The 17,355-nt window shown below is 50.8% G+C and overlaps 2 protein-coding genes across 3 annotated transcripts in view; one reads left to right on the top strand and one right to left on the bottom strand.

The window, feature by feature from the left end:
- The window catches only part of SLC36A1 (solute carrier family 36 member 1), a 217,960-nt gene that overhangs the window by 90,229 nt on the left and 110,376 nt on the right, over positions 1 to 17,355 (bottom strand). The window contains exon 11 of one of the 2 annotated variants that reach the window (XM_019734300.3): positions 15,488 to 16,729. The exons of the other annotated variant lie outside the window; for it this stretch is intronic. Within the exon in view, the coding sequence (XP_019589859.3) occupies positions 16,728 to 16,729 (2 nt within the window). The 3' untranslated portion in view covers positions 15,488 to 16,727. Of the gene's footprint in view, positions 1 to 15,487; positions 16,730 to 17,355 lie in introns of those variants that run through there. 2 annotated transcript variants of the gene reach the window in all.
- The window catches only part of FAT2 (FAT atypical cadherin 2), a 73,664-nt gene continuing 60,536 nt past the window's right edge, over positions 4,228 to 17,355 (top strand). The window contains exon 1 of the mRNA XM_019734294.3: positions 4,228 to 4,408. The gene's annotated coding sequence lies outside the window, so the exon portion shown is untranslated. The remainder of the gene's footprint in view (positions 4,409 to 17,355) is intronic.

The raw sequence follows: 17,355 nt of genomic DNA, 5'->3' as shown, positions 1-17,355 counted from the left end.
ATGTTCTGTTTCAAATCCTCAGAGTGGCTTCCACCTCCCAGGCTTCCTGCTGGGGTGACCTAACCAAGGCCATTGAACCGGCCAGCCTGGCTCCTGGAGCTCTCAGCACCAGAGCCCCACCCACCAGCACCAGCCTGGGGCAGGCCGACTTCAGGCTGGATGAGCTCATGCTCGCCGGCCTGGCCAACACGGCCGGACGCTTCTCCTGGCAGGAGCCTGTCAGAACTGCCAGCTGGGGGTCAGGATGAGCTGGAGGGCCCGGTGGTGCCCAGATGCCCATGGCCAGCAGGTCTGCTGAGTGTTTGATCACATTCCCGGGCACCCCAGGCAACACCCAGGCTGGCTGTTCCCACTCCTGCTGGGTCCCGGCTGTCAGCCGCGGGGCTGACATCCCAGGCTCAGCCCACACGCCCCACCTGCTTTCCACCTTCTGTTTCTCCCTCTCGGCTGCAGGCTGCAGCCCTTGCGGAGCCAGGTGGCCTCAGCCCCCGATGACTTCATCCTCCTTAAAGGTATCATGTCCCTTTGACAGCCGCGCCTCTGGAACCTTCTCTGTCCAGTCCACAGACCAGAACCCAGGGTCTCCACTCTGTACCAGTCTCCCAGCCTCACTCCCATCCTGCTGTGTGACCCTCCCTGGGGACAACGCAGTATGACAGAGGGACTCCGGCCCTGAAAATGACAGCTTGCATTTCATGTTCATTGAGCACATTGTCAGTGTAACCAGTCCATCAGCCAACTGTTCCTACGAGCGGAATCTTCTCTCGAGACTGGTCTTCCACGAGGGACCACGCTCACCCAGCACCTCCTCTGGGTCTGCAGCACATGTGGCAGCAATCCCCGCCACTCAGGTGACCGGCTGTCCCCCTTGCCCTGGGACCATGCCGGTTATAGCACCGAAGTCCCACGTCCCGGGAACCCCCTCAGTCCTGGGCCAACCCTGCACATGCAGCTGTCTCTGAGGATTTGTGTCTATAATTTTCACCGAACAAACCTGAGCCTTTAGCCTGCCCCGGAAGGGATCAAAGGGGTTCAGTCTGTTAAAAATTAAAATAATACTATCTAGACTCCATGGACCCCCTGAAATGCGCCAGCTGGCTAGAGTTTTTCATCACTTGGGCTTGTCATGTATACTCTCTACTCCAGGGTGAATGTAGGGAAACCCAGGTGGGAGGGAGAAACAGCCAGTCCCCAGAGGAGAATCCAGCTTTCCTCAGGCAAGCAGGGGGAGTGAACAGGGGCTATTTGCTAGACCTTTCTTTAGAAGCCTACAGCATCCTTGTGAAAAGTATCAGAACTTTAGAACAGCAGGGCTGGATGTTACAGATCAGAGTTTAATGCCTACTTCATTGAGCTAGGGAAGCGGAATCAAATTCTTTTTAGTGCCTACAATGTGCCTGAGTAGTATCACAGATGCGGGGCGGGGGGGGCCCACCCCCCAGAGAGTTCTATGTAACTGTTCTGGGGTGGGGCCTGGGCATCAGGATCTATAGAGGCCAACCCTGTCCCTCTGCCCCTGGGGTTGCCATTGTAGAGTCTCTGCCGAGAACCACTGAGTGAGACAGAGATCCATCCCTGAGGAGCTTAAAATAGACTGGGGCGGGACTTGAAGTGAAAAGAGGAGCATACAGAAGTAGGACACAGAGCAGAGGGCCACAGCAGAGGTTCAGCCCGAGGGAGAGACCCAGGGCAGTGCAGTCCCGGGGTTAGGCTCAGGCAAACTGGGGCTTGAAACTTGGTTTCGTCCAGACCAGCGACCTTAGGCAAGTAATTTAAACTTTCCTGAGCTTTAGTTTCTTCATCCGACAAATAGAAAATGATAACAGCGCCTAATTTAACATGGTGGTGTTCAGAGAAATGAGATCATCCCCACAGAGTTCTGAGTTCAGTGCCTGACAGAAAGACTAGCTATTATTATTATTATTAATGTTATTGCCTTTGCTCAGGTCAGGGCGTGGTCACGGGGAGCTCTGAGGGGACATGGCACACGGCTGTACCAAGATGCAGCCGTACAATGTTAGATGGCTGGGAGCTGTGAGCAGGACCCAGGAATGAGAAGCTCCCAAGCACGCTTGGGGGACACTTGAGGAGTCTAATTGCCCTGGTGCAGGGGGACGGGAGGCCAGAAGATCCTCCAGTTGGGTCCTGGCTCCCATGAGGAGAAGGCTCAGCGCCTGGTCAGGAGTGGCAGGGGAGCTGGAGACGAGGGGACGGTGTCGCTACCATTGCGGGGTTCTGAATCCATCCGGGTACTCACCTTCCTCTTCCTCCCACCCCAGGCTGTAGACAGTCCCTGTCCTGGATGGGCGAGAAGCCAGCCTGGGCTCGGATGGCGTCCCAAAGGAAGACAGTCGCCTGCCACTCTGCACATGACCAGTCAAAGGGCTCGTAGGCCACCCAGCCACCCTCCCTCAGGTTAATACCTAATCGGCCCAGACGCAGACTTGGGCGGCAGTCAGCCAAGTGGATAATTGCCGGGGTGGCCCTGCCACCGGAGCTGATCACGGTAGCTCTCCTCACACTGCTAACCCCTGGGCCTCGCACCAGGGCTGAGGCAGCCTGTGGGAGGGAGGCCACAGACGGTCTTCCTTGCAGGAAGCGTCTATGGCCACACACCACAGCGGCCTGCGTGACACCTGGACTCATCCCCAAAGCTGGGGACAGACTGTCCAGGGCACAGTGGCTGCAGCAGCTCCACTTGTGAAGATCTCCCGAAAGCTGGGAAATAGCCAAGAGCCTGATGAACCTTACAGGTTCGCTGTATCCACAGGGTCCGGTCTGAACTTCTAGAAAACCAAGTCCTAACCACAGAACCAGGCCTCAGTTTTTGTCACATGGCAGAGGAAGCAGATCTGTTCTGAGTGGCCCGAGCAGTTGTGAGCCCATTTAACAAATAAGGCAACAGAGACTTTGCAAGTTTAAGTCATTTGCCTTGGGTCACATAGCTCACAGTAACAGTAAAAATAAAGATACGTAGAATTCTCGATTAGTAAGCAGGTTCAAGGGTTACTGCTCAGCTGGACATCAGGTGGGATTGCTAAGAGTCAGAACTGGCTGTTGGGAGAGGTAATGAGCTTCCTGTCATTGGAGATGTGCAAGTGAAGACTCACTGATTTGCCAGGAAAGCTGCAGAGGGGCTGCAGGTCCCGGTGGAAGAGAGGGAATTAGGATTGTTACAGAGCCGATTTTAGCTCTGTGGGGCAGGAACTATTTCATTTACCTGTATGTCCTCCCCAGGGCCTGGTCCAGTGCCTGGAAAAGGGGACGTATAGGGCCTCACCTCTGTGTGCTCACAAGAAAACAGCAAATGAACGCATCTTATAACTAAAAAAATGTGGCAGTGAGAGAGAAAGCACTGAGAGAGGCAGAGAGAGAGAGAGCACACACTAATTCCTGTCCAATTCTTCTGCCCTTCCCTTAAAACATGGGTTCCCAGCACAGGGAGCACATTGGACTATTTGGGGAGCCAGAGCACAGAGGCACCCCACAAAATGAAATGCATCAAAACTAAGATGGGTGGCTTCCCAGCGAGATGCCAGGCTCTGTGCTTTGCACTTTACACACATTATCTGTCTTATGAAACTGCACAACTTTACAAAGCAGAAATTCTTGTTCCCTCATTTCACAGATGGGGAAGCCAGAGCCCGGAGAGGTTAAGTCACTTAAGGAGGGAGTCACAACGAATAACAATAAGAAGAATTACCTTAGACTTTCTCTGCTAAGTGCCAACAACCTTTATCTCATTTAATCCCCATAACAACCTTGTGTGGTAGAAGTTATTAATTATCTCCACCTTTTCAAAAAAGGAAACTGAGGCTCACCCAGGGTTACTGAGCGCTGCTACCTCCTAGGGCTTTGAATCAGCCTTGGTGGGAGGCATGACTGGTTGTTACCTCAGATCTGCAGTGTGGAAGAGGAGAGTGGAGAGAACACTGGCCCAAGAGCTAAGCGACCTGGGGCCTTTCCCAGTCCCCTCCTGGTCTCCGTGTGGCCATGGGCAAGTCCTACCTGTCTAGGGTCTCAGTTTCTCCCTCTGTAAAACCGAGAAGGGAGGTGGAGATGGGCCTGATTTCTCAGCAATTTTCCAGCCGTCATTTTCCATGACTCGATTCCCCACCGTGAGTTCTGGGCCACAAACCAGTTGGCTCCCTCCCTCCCTCCCTCCCTCTCCGTGAGACAGAGCTGGCAGGAGGGGATGATCCGCCTCAATTCTCCCACCTCCTTTCTGTTCCTCCTCCTCCTGGGCTGGGACACACCTACTCCAACTTTCTCAGCAGCCTCTTCGTCTGGTGTGCCTTCCTGCTCCTTCTCTGCACTTCCCTCCAGAGCCTGTCAGCCGGGTGCTAGTGAAAGAAGCTCCAGTCGGGCAGCCCGCCGGGGGGTACCCTCCCCTACCTGAAGGGCACAGGTAAGAACTGCTGGAGGATGGGAGGTCGGTGGGGAGGGGGGGTGCAAAGCTAATCCATTCTTGTGCCTTGTCCCAGAGAAGGCAGGCTTTGGGGGCTTTGGAAAATGGGGACAGAACCAGGAGACTGCTGAGGCAGATATGGGGGTTGGGGTAGGACAGGGCCACCTGGGCCTTGGATCACCTAGGTACATGGAGTGAAGCCCGAGGTGCAGCCAGCCCGAGCCTAGGGGCTGGGGATTGGGGCTCAGGAGTGGACAAGGCTAAGACGTTGATTTCACGGAGCAAGGTCATAGTTGCACAAGTGGAAAGTTGGACTCTTGTCCCTGGAAGAATGAAATCCCCTGCTTGGGCTTTCTGGGGATGAGCCTTCAGGGAGATGTGAGGGCCATTTTTTCTGTGGTTTGAGGGGGACGTGCTGGGACCAGGGAATGGAGAGGTGGTGGCTGCTTGTGTGTGTCCCTGGGCACAGACAAAGCCACCTGGTGAGGAGGAGGGGCTCCTGAGAGAGTCAGATAACCTGGCCAGCTCTGGCTCTCTTGCCACTCTTTAGAGGCATCCGGACTAGAACCTCAGTTTTCCTGGCTGTAAAATGGGGTGCTCACGGTCTCTAAAGGTTGTGAAAGGCTGCGAGTAGGCGAGGCACCAGAGGGAGCGCTGGGGTTGGGGGCAGGGAGTGGGCAGCTCTGTTCCCCTGTCTTGTGGGAAGCACGAACCCGATGCATATCTTTGGAGGCAGGAGAGCTGGAGTGGAACGCTCAGCAGAGCCACCAGGCCAGAGTTCAGCCCTCCTGTGGGGGGCGGGGGAATGCTATCTGCCCCAATATGGGGAGCAGCCAGGCTGTGCCCAGGTTTGCCAAGGGCTCAGAAAGGCTGCCTCTGTCCGCAGCCACACGCCAGAGCTGACACCTGGGCTCAGGAGAGAGCAGGGAGGTAGAGAAGCAGACTCAGGATGAATGCTTCTTGTCCTTCAGCTGGTTTTACAGACGGAGAACTGAGCCTGGGCAGGTTCACGGTGCCCTGCACAGAGGTCGCTACTAATAGTTACTATTACAGCCGATATTCCCTGCATGCTTCCGGGGTTGAGGGACGGGGTTGAGTATGCACAGTCATTTGAAAACATGCGTTTTCATAGCAGGCAAGGTGTGAAGGGAATTTCATTATTCGTGTCTCTGACTCACTACACAGTGTCTCTGACTCTGTGTAGCCCAGGACAGTTATATATCTCTCTGGGCCTATTTCCATATTATAAAAATAAAGCTGGTTGGATTATTAAGATCTGTAATTAACCGATTCACCCCAACACGCCTGTTGGGTAAGCAGAGCAGGAATGATTGTCTGCATTTTGCAGGCGAGGAACCCAAGGGGCTCAATGTCCCATGGTCAGTAAGTGGTAAGCTTGGGCTTCCCAGGAGCACTGGGTACATGATACACAGGTTATGCTTCTGGCAGGAAGGTGCCGAGTCCACGATGTAGGCTAGCCTGAAGGAGTGAAACAGAGAGGCCCCCTCTGCCATGAACTCCCTGGGCCTCAGTTTCCTCATCTGTAAAATGGGGGAAGAACTAGAGGGAGTCAAGGTCTCCCTGGAACTCCTCTCTGAGTCTATGACTCTTACTGGCTTCCTTAAGGACGCAGAGAACCAGACGCAGAAGGCCACTGACGTTCTCCAGCCTTACATGTCAGCTGTGCCTGAGCTTTCCAAGGGAAGGGGCTGCTGGGCTCCCTCAACAACCGTTCTCTGTGAGTGGGGCTGCCGCGATCTGATCTCTGCACACGCTTCTCAGGGTGCAGTTGAACTCACCGTGGCCTGGAGGTTCTCCTTCCAGCTGCTGCATGACAGGCCATGGAGCCAGCACTGCTGTAGGCCAGGTGGGTCAGGTGGAAAAGAACGTGGGACTGGTAACAAGCCTTAGAGAAAACCAGTCTGTGCTGGGGGCAACAGGGTTGGTATCTTCCTGTCGGGGACCTTTCTGTACCCTCTGGATGGGCTCTGCCTTTTGGGTTCCTTCAGGACTGAATGGGCAGAGCTTCTGGAAGCTTCCTGTACTTCCTGGGTCTGATGCTAGCTCAGAACCTCAATACTACGACTTCTGTAACTAATGGCACTAATGCTTACGTTTACAATAGAGGTTTCCAGACAGGTGTACAAAGAAAAGTGTGGGTCCAAGTCCTGGATATTATTTGTTGTGTGACCTGGGCCTCAACTTCTCTAAAGCTCAGCCTCCTCATTTGAAAGATGGGGATAATAATAGTCCTTTCCTCAGAGAGTTGATGTGAGAATTAAATGAGGCAGTAATGCACAGGGTCTTATTGATTTGTTCACAGTCACCAATCAAGGTGTCACAGAGCACCTCTCTGCTTTCCCTGGGGTGGAGAGCACCCATAGCTCCCTGAGGGGTTCCTTCCGAAGACAAATCACAATTGTAAAGTTAGTTATTTGTATATCTTTGGTTTGATACTGTCTCTCCTACTAGCTGTCTCGCACTGCTCCGGCACCCACCCAGGTCAAGCCCAGTACCTGGCGCTAACAAGAAGCTCGTTGCATATCTGTTGAGAGAATGAATGAATCTTCATTTCTAATTCATAGATTAGAACTGTCACTTAGAGGGACTAAGCATTAGCCCAACCCAATCACAGAAAAGAGTCAGGAATGGAAGGGGCTCTAGAGATAATTGAATCAGACAGATGGAGATGCTGGGACCTCACCAGAGAAGGCTGCTGACTGGACCGAGGTCACACAGCAAGTGAGTGGGGAAGGCAGGACTGCTACTCAGATCTTTTCCCTTTCCTCTGCCTCTCTCTGCCTAGTCCAGTTCATGAGACGATCCTGTTTTCTATGTGGGTGGTCAGTCTTGGAGGCTAGTAAATCACCGCCACGTACATTGGAGACAATTTGGGATCAACAACAAGCTTGATCCCTAAATTGTCAGCTGCCCCTCAGGGGACAAGGGACATTCACCTCATCAATCAGACCCTACCCCCAACACCCACACACATGCACACGCATACGTGTGTGCACACGCCATTCCATTCTTACTGCCAGCAAGTCAGCAGGTGTCCGTAATTGTACAACTGGACTGATCCTCAGGAGTTCCCTGAAATCTGCCTTCAAGAATGACCGGTCCCATTTGACAGATGAAACCATAGATATAAAACTGAAGTCAATAGCCAGTTTGTGCTGGTGTCCTGGGTCACTGTGCCATGTCTGGGAGCCATTTCTGAGCATGGGATTTAAATGTCGGAAAGAGAACCTGATTTCCTGAGCTTCTTTCTCTATGTGCCGGTCACCAGGAGAGACCGTTTCACATTTACTTGCTCTTCTACTCTGCACAACTGACCGGAAGGCCAGCTATCACTATGCCCTCGCTCTTCTTTTTGTTGTTGCTATTGTTTTCAGTGTGGAGACAAATACAGACTCAGAAAAGCTAAGTCACTTCCTTTCAGTAACACAGCTTCTGTCCTCTCGACAGACAGTTCAATAGACCCGGAGTACACACTTACGATGTGGCAGGCCCCCAAAGAGTCACAGTTGGTGGAGGCAGGCCCAGAAGTGGAGGGTTTAAGACCTGGAGGCAGGTGGTAATACAGAGACAAACTCAGGCTGGCATGGAGGCCCCGAGAAGCAAGTTAACCCAGTTATAGAATCAATAAAGGCTTCTTGGAGGAGCTGGTGCTGACCAGTACTTTTGAAAGCTGAATAAGGCTTAAAGAAGGAAAGAGAAGTGGAAAGCGTGGTCCAGAAAGAGAAAGTAGCGTGTGCAAAGGCACAGCGATTCAAAGGTGCCTGCAGGAAACTATCAGCTGGGTGGGGCCAGGTCACTGACGCCTTGTGTACCAGGCCAAGGAGAATGGCTTTTTTAAAAAATGTAATATCTATATAATTTTTTTTATTAATGGGAAATTACACAAATACACAAATGTAAGCAGACTAGTATTTTAAAAACCCATTCACCCCATTTCAACAATTATGTTTCCTCTATACCACCACCAATTCTTGCCTCCCCAGGTTATTTTGAAGCAAATCCCAGATATATAAGTGCTTCTGGAAATACTTCCATGTATAGATTTAAAACATAAGAACTTCAGAAAGTCATCACAGGAGCATGGCTTTTATTTTGTAAACACTGGAGGACGGGGTTGAAAGAATTGAAGTCGGGCTGCCTTATTAGGTGTCTAAGGCTGTGGGCGGAGCATGGATTTAAGGAGAGGGGTCCAAGTGAAGGTTAAGAGGTGTTGTTGTCTCCCCCTTGGCCAATCACAGAGCCTGACAGTCTACCATCACCCACTGATTGACAAATTACCTCCTAAAATCTCTTCTTGCAAGAGGTGATGCCTGAAGCATTTTCCAGTTTGGAGCCTGAAGAAGAGAGAAATCCCTCCCTCCCTCACTTCCCATCGAGTCTTTTTCCATTGCTGAGACTGGCGTGTCCCCTGTGAGGTGACAGTGAGGGGGCAGGGCAGCTATCTGTGCCCTGGCTGGGGGCAGGGAGCCCCAGCTGGAGAATCCTCCAGTTCTCCGTTCCCGTTCAGCTCCAGTGCCCACAGCAGTTGGTCTCAGAGCAGGCTGAGCAGGACGGTACATGCTCGCTGTGGGGTAAGAGCAGCATGTGTGTGCGTGTTGGCCCGTGTGTGCTCACATGTCCCAGGTCAGAGCTGCTGGCTGTCTGCCCCTGCAGCCTCCCCTTCCCTCTGGGGTCCTCCCAACAAATGCAAGGCTACACGGCACCCAATGCATCAATTTACACATTGAGAAGTTCAGCCTTGGGAAGCAGCAGAGCTTAATATCCGTGTGGCAGGCAGCATGGCTGAGCACATGCGCTCTGGAGCCCGGGTGCTCGAGATCCAGTGCTGACTGCTGCTTCCTCTCTCTGTGACCTTGGCACATCATTTCACCTCCCTGAGCGGTACAGGGGTGGATGACGCTCTCTCCTTCTCAGAGCCGCTGTGCGCTGACAGGTGGAAAGTTCTTAGCTTAGTAGTTATCACACATTAGGGGTTCATGAAACGTTAGCTACTGTTATAGATTTGAGGGCTCCTGAAATCTTGGGAGTTGACTCAGCCAATCACAGCATCTTGAAAAATTCAAATCCTAGAATCTCAAACTCTTAGAAGCGAACAGTTAGAAGAAACCTATCACATCCCTAGGATAACGCTCTACGCTGTGCAAAAGTTCCTTGGACAATGTCTCTAACAAGTGGACAGCCTAATTGTTTTTCTTTTTGTAAACATTCAAAAACAGAGTGCATCAACTCAAGTCACAGCTTGATGAATTTTTACAAAGTGCACACAAACGGTGGCTAACCAGCAACGAGAGCAAAAGGCAGATGTCACCGGCCCCTCCGCCCCCACAAGCCCTCCTGATACCCCCTTACCAGTCCCTACCCCCAGCCCAAGTGTAGCGATTACCCAGCCAGCCAGCCTGTTCTCCAGTCCTTTCTTGTGGGATGTGTACCATCATTAGGAGAACTCTAATTATTAGAGAGTCTCAGTGAGTTAATTTGGAAGTAGCTAAATTAAACTTAACCTTTAAATTGTTTTGTTTTCATTGTCACATTTCCGCGGCAGCCTAGTTGAGAGCTGGGCTTCCCAAATGCCTAGGGCTATTGTTAAAAAAATACAGATGTCTCAGCTCCATTCTAGGTCTACAAAACTAGAATGTGGGGGAATCTGCATTTCTACAAGCTCCAAGGGAACTCCCGGTGAGGTCCAGTTGGGTTTGGGAACCACTGGACTCGGGGTTCAGAGCTCAGACTCAACTCAGATAGACCATTTGCTCCAAACCTTGCTCCACACTTACTGGCCATTGACCTGCGACAAGGCCTTAGGGCCTTGTGACCCTCAGTTTTTTTTTCATGTGTAAAACGGGGATAAAATGATACTACTTCCTTTGGTCCATCCATAGGGAATGTGCTCACTAAGCGACCAGTGCTATAGCCAGCATGGCTATTCCTGAGACCAACCCATCTGTGGTGTAGCCAAGGAAGTATTGGATTTGGCGTCTGAAGCCTTGGGTTTGAGTCCTGACTGGGCCACCTGCTAGCAGTATGACCTTGGACAAGTCTTTTGACCTCCTCCCCCCCAGGCCTCAACTGTCCCATCTATAAGGTAGAAATACTCCTCTCTCCCTTCATAGGGTCTTTGAGAGGATCGAACAAGAAAATGGGCCAGAAAACTTCTCTGAGGACAGAAAAATGCTGCATGAACTAAACCCCAATGAACTGGAACTCAGCTGAACCTGGGAACCCAGAGGAAAGTGGGCTCACCATTGTGCTTGCGGTCCTGTGGAGGGCGGGGCCGGTGGGGGTGGGGAAAGGGAACTGCTGAGGCTTTGGTTTTCCACAGCCCTGGTGTGTGCCCTGGCATGCCTCCCACGCTTCTTGGGTTTTGAGAACTGTCTCCTTCCTGGTTCCTGGGGCAGGAAGAGTCCAAGATCCCATAGCTATGAAATCCTGCTCAATTTGCCAGTCAGAATGCTTTTATTATTTAAATGCCTTCCCTCGTTATTAAAAATCTTCTTTGAAGTCCTAGACTAGCATTTTTAGGAAACTTTTTCATGAAGACTAATGTGCATACAGAAAGATGCACAAATCCTAAGTGTACAGCTCAATGAACTTTCCAAAAACTAACCAGCTGCCAGATAAAGAAACAGAACATGACCACCATTCCATAAACCTCTTGTGTGCCCTCCCTTCTGGTCACTACGACCACCTGCCCCACCAAGGGTAACTTCATTCTAACCTAATCCATAGACGAGTTTTGCCTGTTTTTAAACTTTATATATTTGGAGTAACACCGTATGTATTCTTTTGTATATGGCGGCTTTCACTCCACTTTATGTGAGTGGGGTTCACCTGTGTTGTTGGCCTAGCACAATAGTTCATTTTCTTTGCTGTATAGTATTCCATTACATGACCGTACCACAATTTACTTATCCATTCTGCTCTCGATGGACATTGTGGTTATTTTCAATGTGGGGCTATTATAAAGAGTGCTGCCCTGAACATTCTCACGTGCATCTTTTGGTGACACATGCACACACTTCTGTTGTGTGTGGAATTGCTGCGTCACGAGGTATATGTGGACGGAACACTTTTCTTTTTTTCAGGTTCAGTTCTATTCATTGCAAGCAGAACGTGGTTCATGGGGGTGAGTCTCTATGCGAAAGATGGACAGACCTGTCCGCTGCAAGATAAATAGTTGCCTGTGGGGTTTGAGATGCTGATGAACAGAGAGATTGGCAGACTCAGAGACTGCCAGCCGAAAGTCAGGTGCAAGTATCAGATCTGTTGCTTTCCCTCTTCTGTCTGCTTTTCTGTTTGACTTCAGAGAGAACCTTGTTTTGCCTGATGGCCAATCACTCCCCCAAGAGTGATCGGTGGACCACCTACAGGGCAAAATGTGCAGTCTGAACCTTACAGCGGCCCTAGTAAATCATAGATCAGACTTCTTGAGAATGAGGCTGTGATTGAGAATCACTTCTCTAGCCTAAAAACATCATGAAGATTGTGGTCTTCCTAATTTCCCCACCCCCTCTTCACTGGGGCCTCAGAGAGGGCCACATATGGAATATCAACTGTGAAAGGAGGCACGGCAGAACATAAGAACCTAAAGAAGGAGATCACCTTTTTCACTAGTCACACCAGAAGCACCCTGGAACTTGTTAAACATCTATTCCTGAGCCCCACCCCTGAGGATTTTGATTCAGTGGCTCTGGGGTGGGGCTGGGAATATGTATTTTTAACCCCCAACCCCTTAGGGAATTCCCAATGGTGGGAACCACTGGTTCACGTCAATGGCCAGCCCTGTCGGTAAGAACACAGCTTGGCTGAGTTCTGTCTGCCAATGGCAGGGTGGGGCAGAGTTACAATGGGTAAGAGGAATTCTTGTGGACAGAGCCCAGGGGGCTTAAATGTGGAACTCGGGGGCTTGGCCTGGAGCCCATCAGAGGCCCGTCTGCATCTCATTAGTATGTACTTTGATGCTCCCAAATCGTCCCTAACCCCTCTCTTGCCTCTGGCCCTCAGTCAGGTTCGGCCTGCAAAGCTGCAAGACTGGGGGCCTCAGACAGTGGACTGCCTGTCTTGCCCCTCGGTTAGAAGCCGCTCCCCACCTGCCCAGGCCTGCCCACCTGCTGGCTTTGTGTCCTAAACTGTTCTGCTCAGAGGGGATTGGCCTCGGACGGACAGACAGACAGTATAGCAGGGCTGGGCCAGGCCAGAGGGAATGCGATCAAGAGGGAGGACTACAGATGAAGCCTTTGCTGACAATCTGTGTCTGCTGGCACGAGAGGACCCATGATTGCATGATCCTGGTGTGGGGAAAGGCTCGCATAACCACCCCCACCCCCACCTCCTAAGTGCTCTTTCTAACCCGAGGGCATGGGGAGGCAGGCCAGGGAACTGTTAGAAACACAGGTGATCTGAGTTTTAATCCTGGCTTGGCCACATACCCTGTCTCCCTGAAAATAAGACCTAGCCGGACAATCGGTTCTAATGCATCTTTTGGAGCAAAAATTAACATAAGACCCGGTCTTATCTTATAGTAAAATAAGACCGGGTCTTATGTTAATTTTTGCTCCAAAAGACACATTAGACCTGATTGGCCGGCTAGGTCTTATTTTCGGGGAAACACAGCACTAGCTGTGTGAATGTGGATGTTAGGTAACCTCTCTGTGTCTCATTTATCCCCTCTGCAAAATGAGGATAATTATGGGGTTGCTGTAAGCTAGCTTAAGAGTGATAATGCCTGCCAAGGGCTAACCAGGGGGCCTGGCACATAGTAACTGCTCAGTAAACATCACCTCTGACCAGTGCCTGTGCCTCTGTAAGCACTTCATAGCCCCCACATCTGGCCATCTTCAGGGCATCATTTGACAATAGCTCAGTGGAGGGTTACTCAGTAAGGCAGGAGAGCAGGCACTAGTCCCAATTCCCAGATGGACAAGTGGAGGCCCCATGAAAAGAGGAGGCTGCCCGGGGGGGGCTCCCGCTGGGTCCGCTGCTGGGGGATCCATGGCACCAAAGCAGTAGGGCCTCCAGTCCCTGAATCACCTTCCTCACAGAAGCTGCTTCACGAGGGCTCACGTGCCAAGCCCTGTGCTCTTCCACACGCTGCATCTTCACTCCTCCTCACAGCAGCCTCACGATTATCTTCCTCAGTTTGTATATGAAGAGACCGAGGCTCAGTCAGGGCCAGTGACTTGTTCAAGGTCAGACAGCCAGCCATGGGCCGAGGCAGGACTCAAACGCAGGTCGTCTTCCTCAGAGCCTGAGCAGGTGGCTGCCAGGGGATGTGGCCCTGAGCGTCCCCAGCCCCTGGGGGGCCTGAGTGAGAGGCAGAGCTGGCTAGGAGTGGCCACAGGTGGCTGATGGTCTGTGCACGAGGACCTAGGAGAGGTTTTGATACCGGCAGCTGCTCAGAGCCAGCTACGTGGAACAGGGTTCCCCTCACTGGTGGCCACAGGGCCTGCTAGCTCCCGGGAAGGCAGTGCATTGTATTCTGGATAGAGAGGCCTCATTTTACAAATCACAGAAGATGGGGCCCAGAGCAGTCACCCCAACACGTCAGTGGCAGAATAAAAGAGACCAGAAAACCCATGTGGTGGTGGGGTGTCCAGACATTCTCTGCCTCGTGTTTTCACGGCCCACACTCTTCTGCCCACCTCACACCCACCCTCCAACTTTTCAAACTCGGAATGAAATCGTATGTGTGACCTCTCTGTACCCACGATGGAAAAAAAAGGTAACAGGGGTAGAAATTATTCTTATTTTAATGCTGCTCAAGTTGTGGCTTGAGCTTTGCCACAAATAGGTGAGAGAAAGAATGTCACAAAGACCCACAGGTGTGTGTGTGTGTGTGTGTGTGTGTGTGTGTGTGTGTGTGTCACTTGTACAAAGGGGCTCCTGCAAGGGGCTCCTGGGGCATGGGCAGGGGTTAGTACTTCTGCAGAGAATAATTCCCTCATTCCACACATACTTTTGAACACCTACTGTAATAGTAATAACATTACTATAATTATTATAATAGTAATAGTAGTAACTAATAATAGTAATAACGTTAACTACTTTCTGTGTGCTTAGCACTCTGCTAAATGCTTTCCATGCATAAGCTCATTAAACCCTCCAGTGAGGTAAGCATTGTTAGCCCCATTTCGCAAATGGGGAAACTGAGGCTCAGATAGAGGAAGCCAGGCCCCTAGACAAAAGCAGAGGCAGAACTGAGGGCAGGTCACCCCAAAGCCTGGCTCCTTTCCCCCTGTACTCTTCTCCTGGCTAATGAGTAGGAGGCCCACGGCTTTGTGGGTGCCTGAGGAGTCCCCAGGTTGGGAGAGGAGCTGGGTAGGGGTAGCCATTTGGCCAGTGCAAAGCTCCCAGGACGAGGAGCCTGGGTTCTGGTGCTAGTTGCGCTCTGTGACTTAAGACAGAGCACGGCATGACTTCCCTTCTCTGGGCATAGTAGTTTTCCCATGTTTACAAAACAGAGATAGACTCCTTGTACTTTCCAGCTGTGCCCACAGGAGGCTTGGGAATCTCACAGAGATGCCTCAGAAGGCGAAGGCAGCCATGAATGGGAAATGGCCCCGGTGCCCCAGTCACAGCTCTCACAGCAGTTCTGTTTCAATCCATTTGACATAATAATGATGACGTCTGTAAAATAGCAACTGGCATTTATGTAGTGGTTGCTAGGTGCCAGGCACGGTGTTAATTAAGCGCTTAATACAAACCAGCTGGTTGAAACTTCAGAACGATGCTCTGAGGTTCAGTTAGTATCTCTCTTTTAAACATAAGAAAAAAGAGAGGCTCAGAGTTCAAGTCAGATGTCCAAGGTCACTCAAGTTGGAACTTGATGCCTGTATGTCTGAAAACCTTTGCAAAGGATTTCATTGGCTCAGGGAGTTGCGAGAAGCACAGAATAGCAAGCACCCCACCAGATAAGACCCGTGCAGCCGGGAACTTCCGGCCTCTGCAATTTGTTCTAGTCTCTGAAGAAGCTTTCCAGTCCTCTGGGGGAGTCTATCTTGTGACTTCAAGACGCAGCCCTCTTCTCTCCAGAGAGCCACCCCCAAACCCAGACCTTCAGTAGGACAGCCCTTCTCCCTTCTCCCCACGCCTGCTTCCGCCTTGTCCCTTCCAGGCCAGAGGATTCTTATTCTGGGATGCTGCTCGAATCTACCACCTACTAGGTGCGTGAACCTGGGAAGAGTCTTCAGATGATCTGAGCCTCAGTTTCTCATTTATAAAATGAGAGTGATTATAAGTGACATAATAAGGTTGGTTGGTGCAACCAGAGGAGGTGGGTGCAATAACTGACTCGTCCTGAGTGTGTTCCGGTGCCGGGTAATTGCCCCGCGTTGACTCATGCAGCCTTCTCTGCAACTCCATGAGATAGGTGCTATTATCATTTCCCTTTTTCTGGGACCAGAGAAGTTAAATCACTGCCCAACGTCACACAGTTGGCGAGTGGTAGAGCTGGGGTCTCTCTGAAACAAGAACTATCTGACTCTAGAGTCCACTTTCTTACTATTAATTCTACCCAGTACTGTGCCTCCTACCCAAAGACCAAGTGAAATCATGCATGAAGATGATCTTTGAAGACTTATCGATTACCATACGGATATAAGACAGTATGATTTTTGTCATCAAATAATAATCAGAATACTGATAAAGAAGGGGACCCCAGTCCCAGCTCCCTTTCACCCACGTCCTAGATGAGGACTTCCTTTTCAGTCGTTTCTCTTCCCTCTAATTCTAGGCTTCCCTCGCTGAGACGGCCTCTCAGTCTGCTGGAGGTTTGGCTACCACTTACCAAGACATTATTGGTTCTAATAAGGTGTTATTCTGCGTCTTTCCTCCCTGTGCTTTCACCTATCGTATTATCTGTCTTCCTTGCTGCCCTGGGAAGTAGGTAGGAGTAGCTATTATTATTTCCATTTTACAGATAGGTAAATTGAGGCTCAGAAGAGGTTCCATGGCCTTCCCAAAGTCATATAACCCAACAAGTGCTCAAGCCACTGGCCTTTTTCCTGCTCATCTCCAGCTCATTGACTTGATCTTTCACATGACAACCCAGTCGTGGGCACCTACAAACAAGCAAATTACTCTAGTGTTCATCCAAGTTTCTTGGAAGTAAATCAAGCTTCCTTACCCATAGTGAATTCCAACCGGCCTCGACTGATAGAGCTGGTGTTCAAGCCCAGTCCATACCAGCGTGGGAGACTTCAGTGGGAAACCCCCCCTTTTGATCTGATGTCAGAGTTCTCTTCCCAGCATGTAGTTCTGTTCTGGTCCTGCTTCTTCTCAAAGACCTTCCATGGCTCCGTACTTCTAAGGGGAAAAATGATTTCCGTAGCTAAAGATCTCCTCTCTAGCAGGTACCTGGAATGTCACCTGTCTTTCACTTACAGTTTTAATTCTGATTCAAAGGCAATTTCTCCTAATCGCACCCCCTCCCCACCTTTAAGATTTTGTGATGAACATACTATGTTTAGGATTCTTTCTTGAGAGCCACAGAGCCAGCCCTAACACTGGATGCCTGGACAGATGCAGTGCTGGGGAGGGGAGTGGGGTCAGAAAATACATACTGAGCTACCTAAATCCATGGTAATTTTACATTTAGATTTGGGGGAGGGGTGAAGGGGGGGAGTGTGGACCTTCTCCAACCCAGAGGAATGAATCCAGTGGCTCTTTCTTTCATGAACATCTCTCCAAACTTTAGAAAACATGTTATTACCTTTCGCTACAGCCTAGGAAATCCAGAGTACCCAGGTTCAGAAAACCTGGCTGTCTGTTTTCACTTCAGCCACCACCTTCCTGGGTGGCCTTGGGTGTGCCATGCAAATCTCAGTTTCCCTTATCTTAGACATGGAAGTAAAAAGGCAGATGTGTTTCCTAGGAGTGCTATTAATTAACGTCTGTGTCATGCCTAAGAAAAGGGAAGGCGCTGAGCCCTA

Source organism: Rhinolophus sinicus, chromosome 5 (assembly GCF_057876585.1).
Source record: "Rhinolophus sinicus isolate RSI-liver-muscle chromosome 5, RSI-T2T, whole genome shotgun sequence".
In the NCBI taxonomy this organism is placed as follows: domain Eukaryota; kingdom Metazoa; phylum Chordata; class Mammalia; order Chiroptera; family Rhinolophidae; genus Rhinolophus; species Rhinolophus sinicus.
This window is presented reverse-complemented; position numbering and strand designations above follow the sequence as displayed.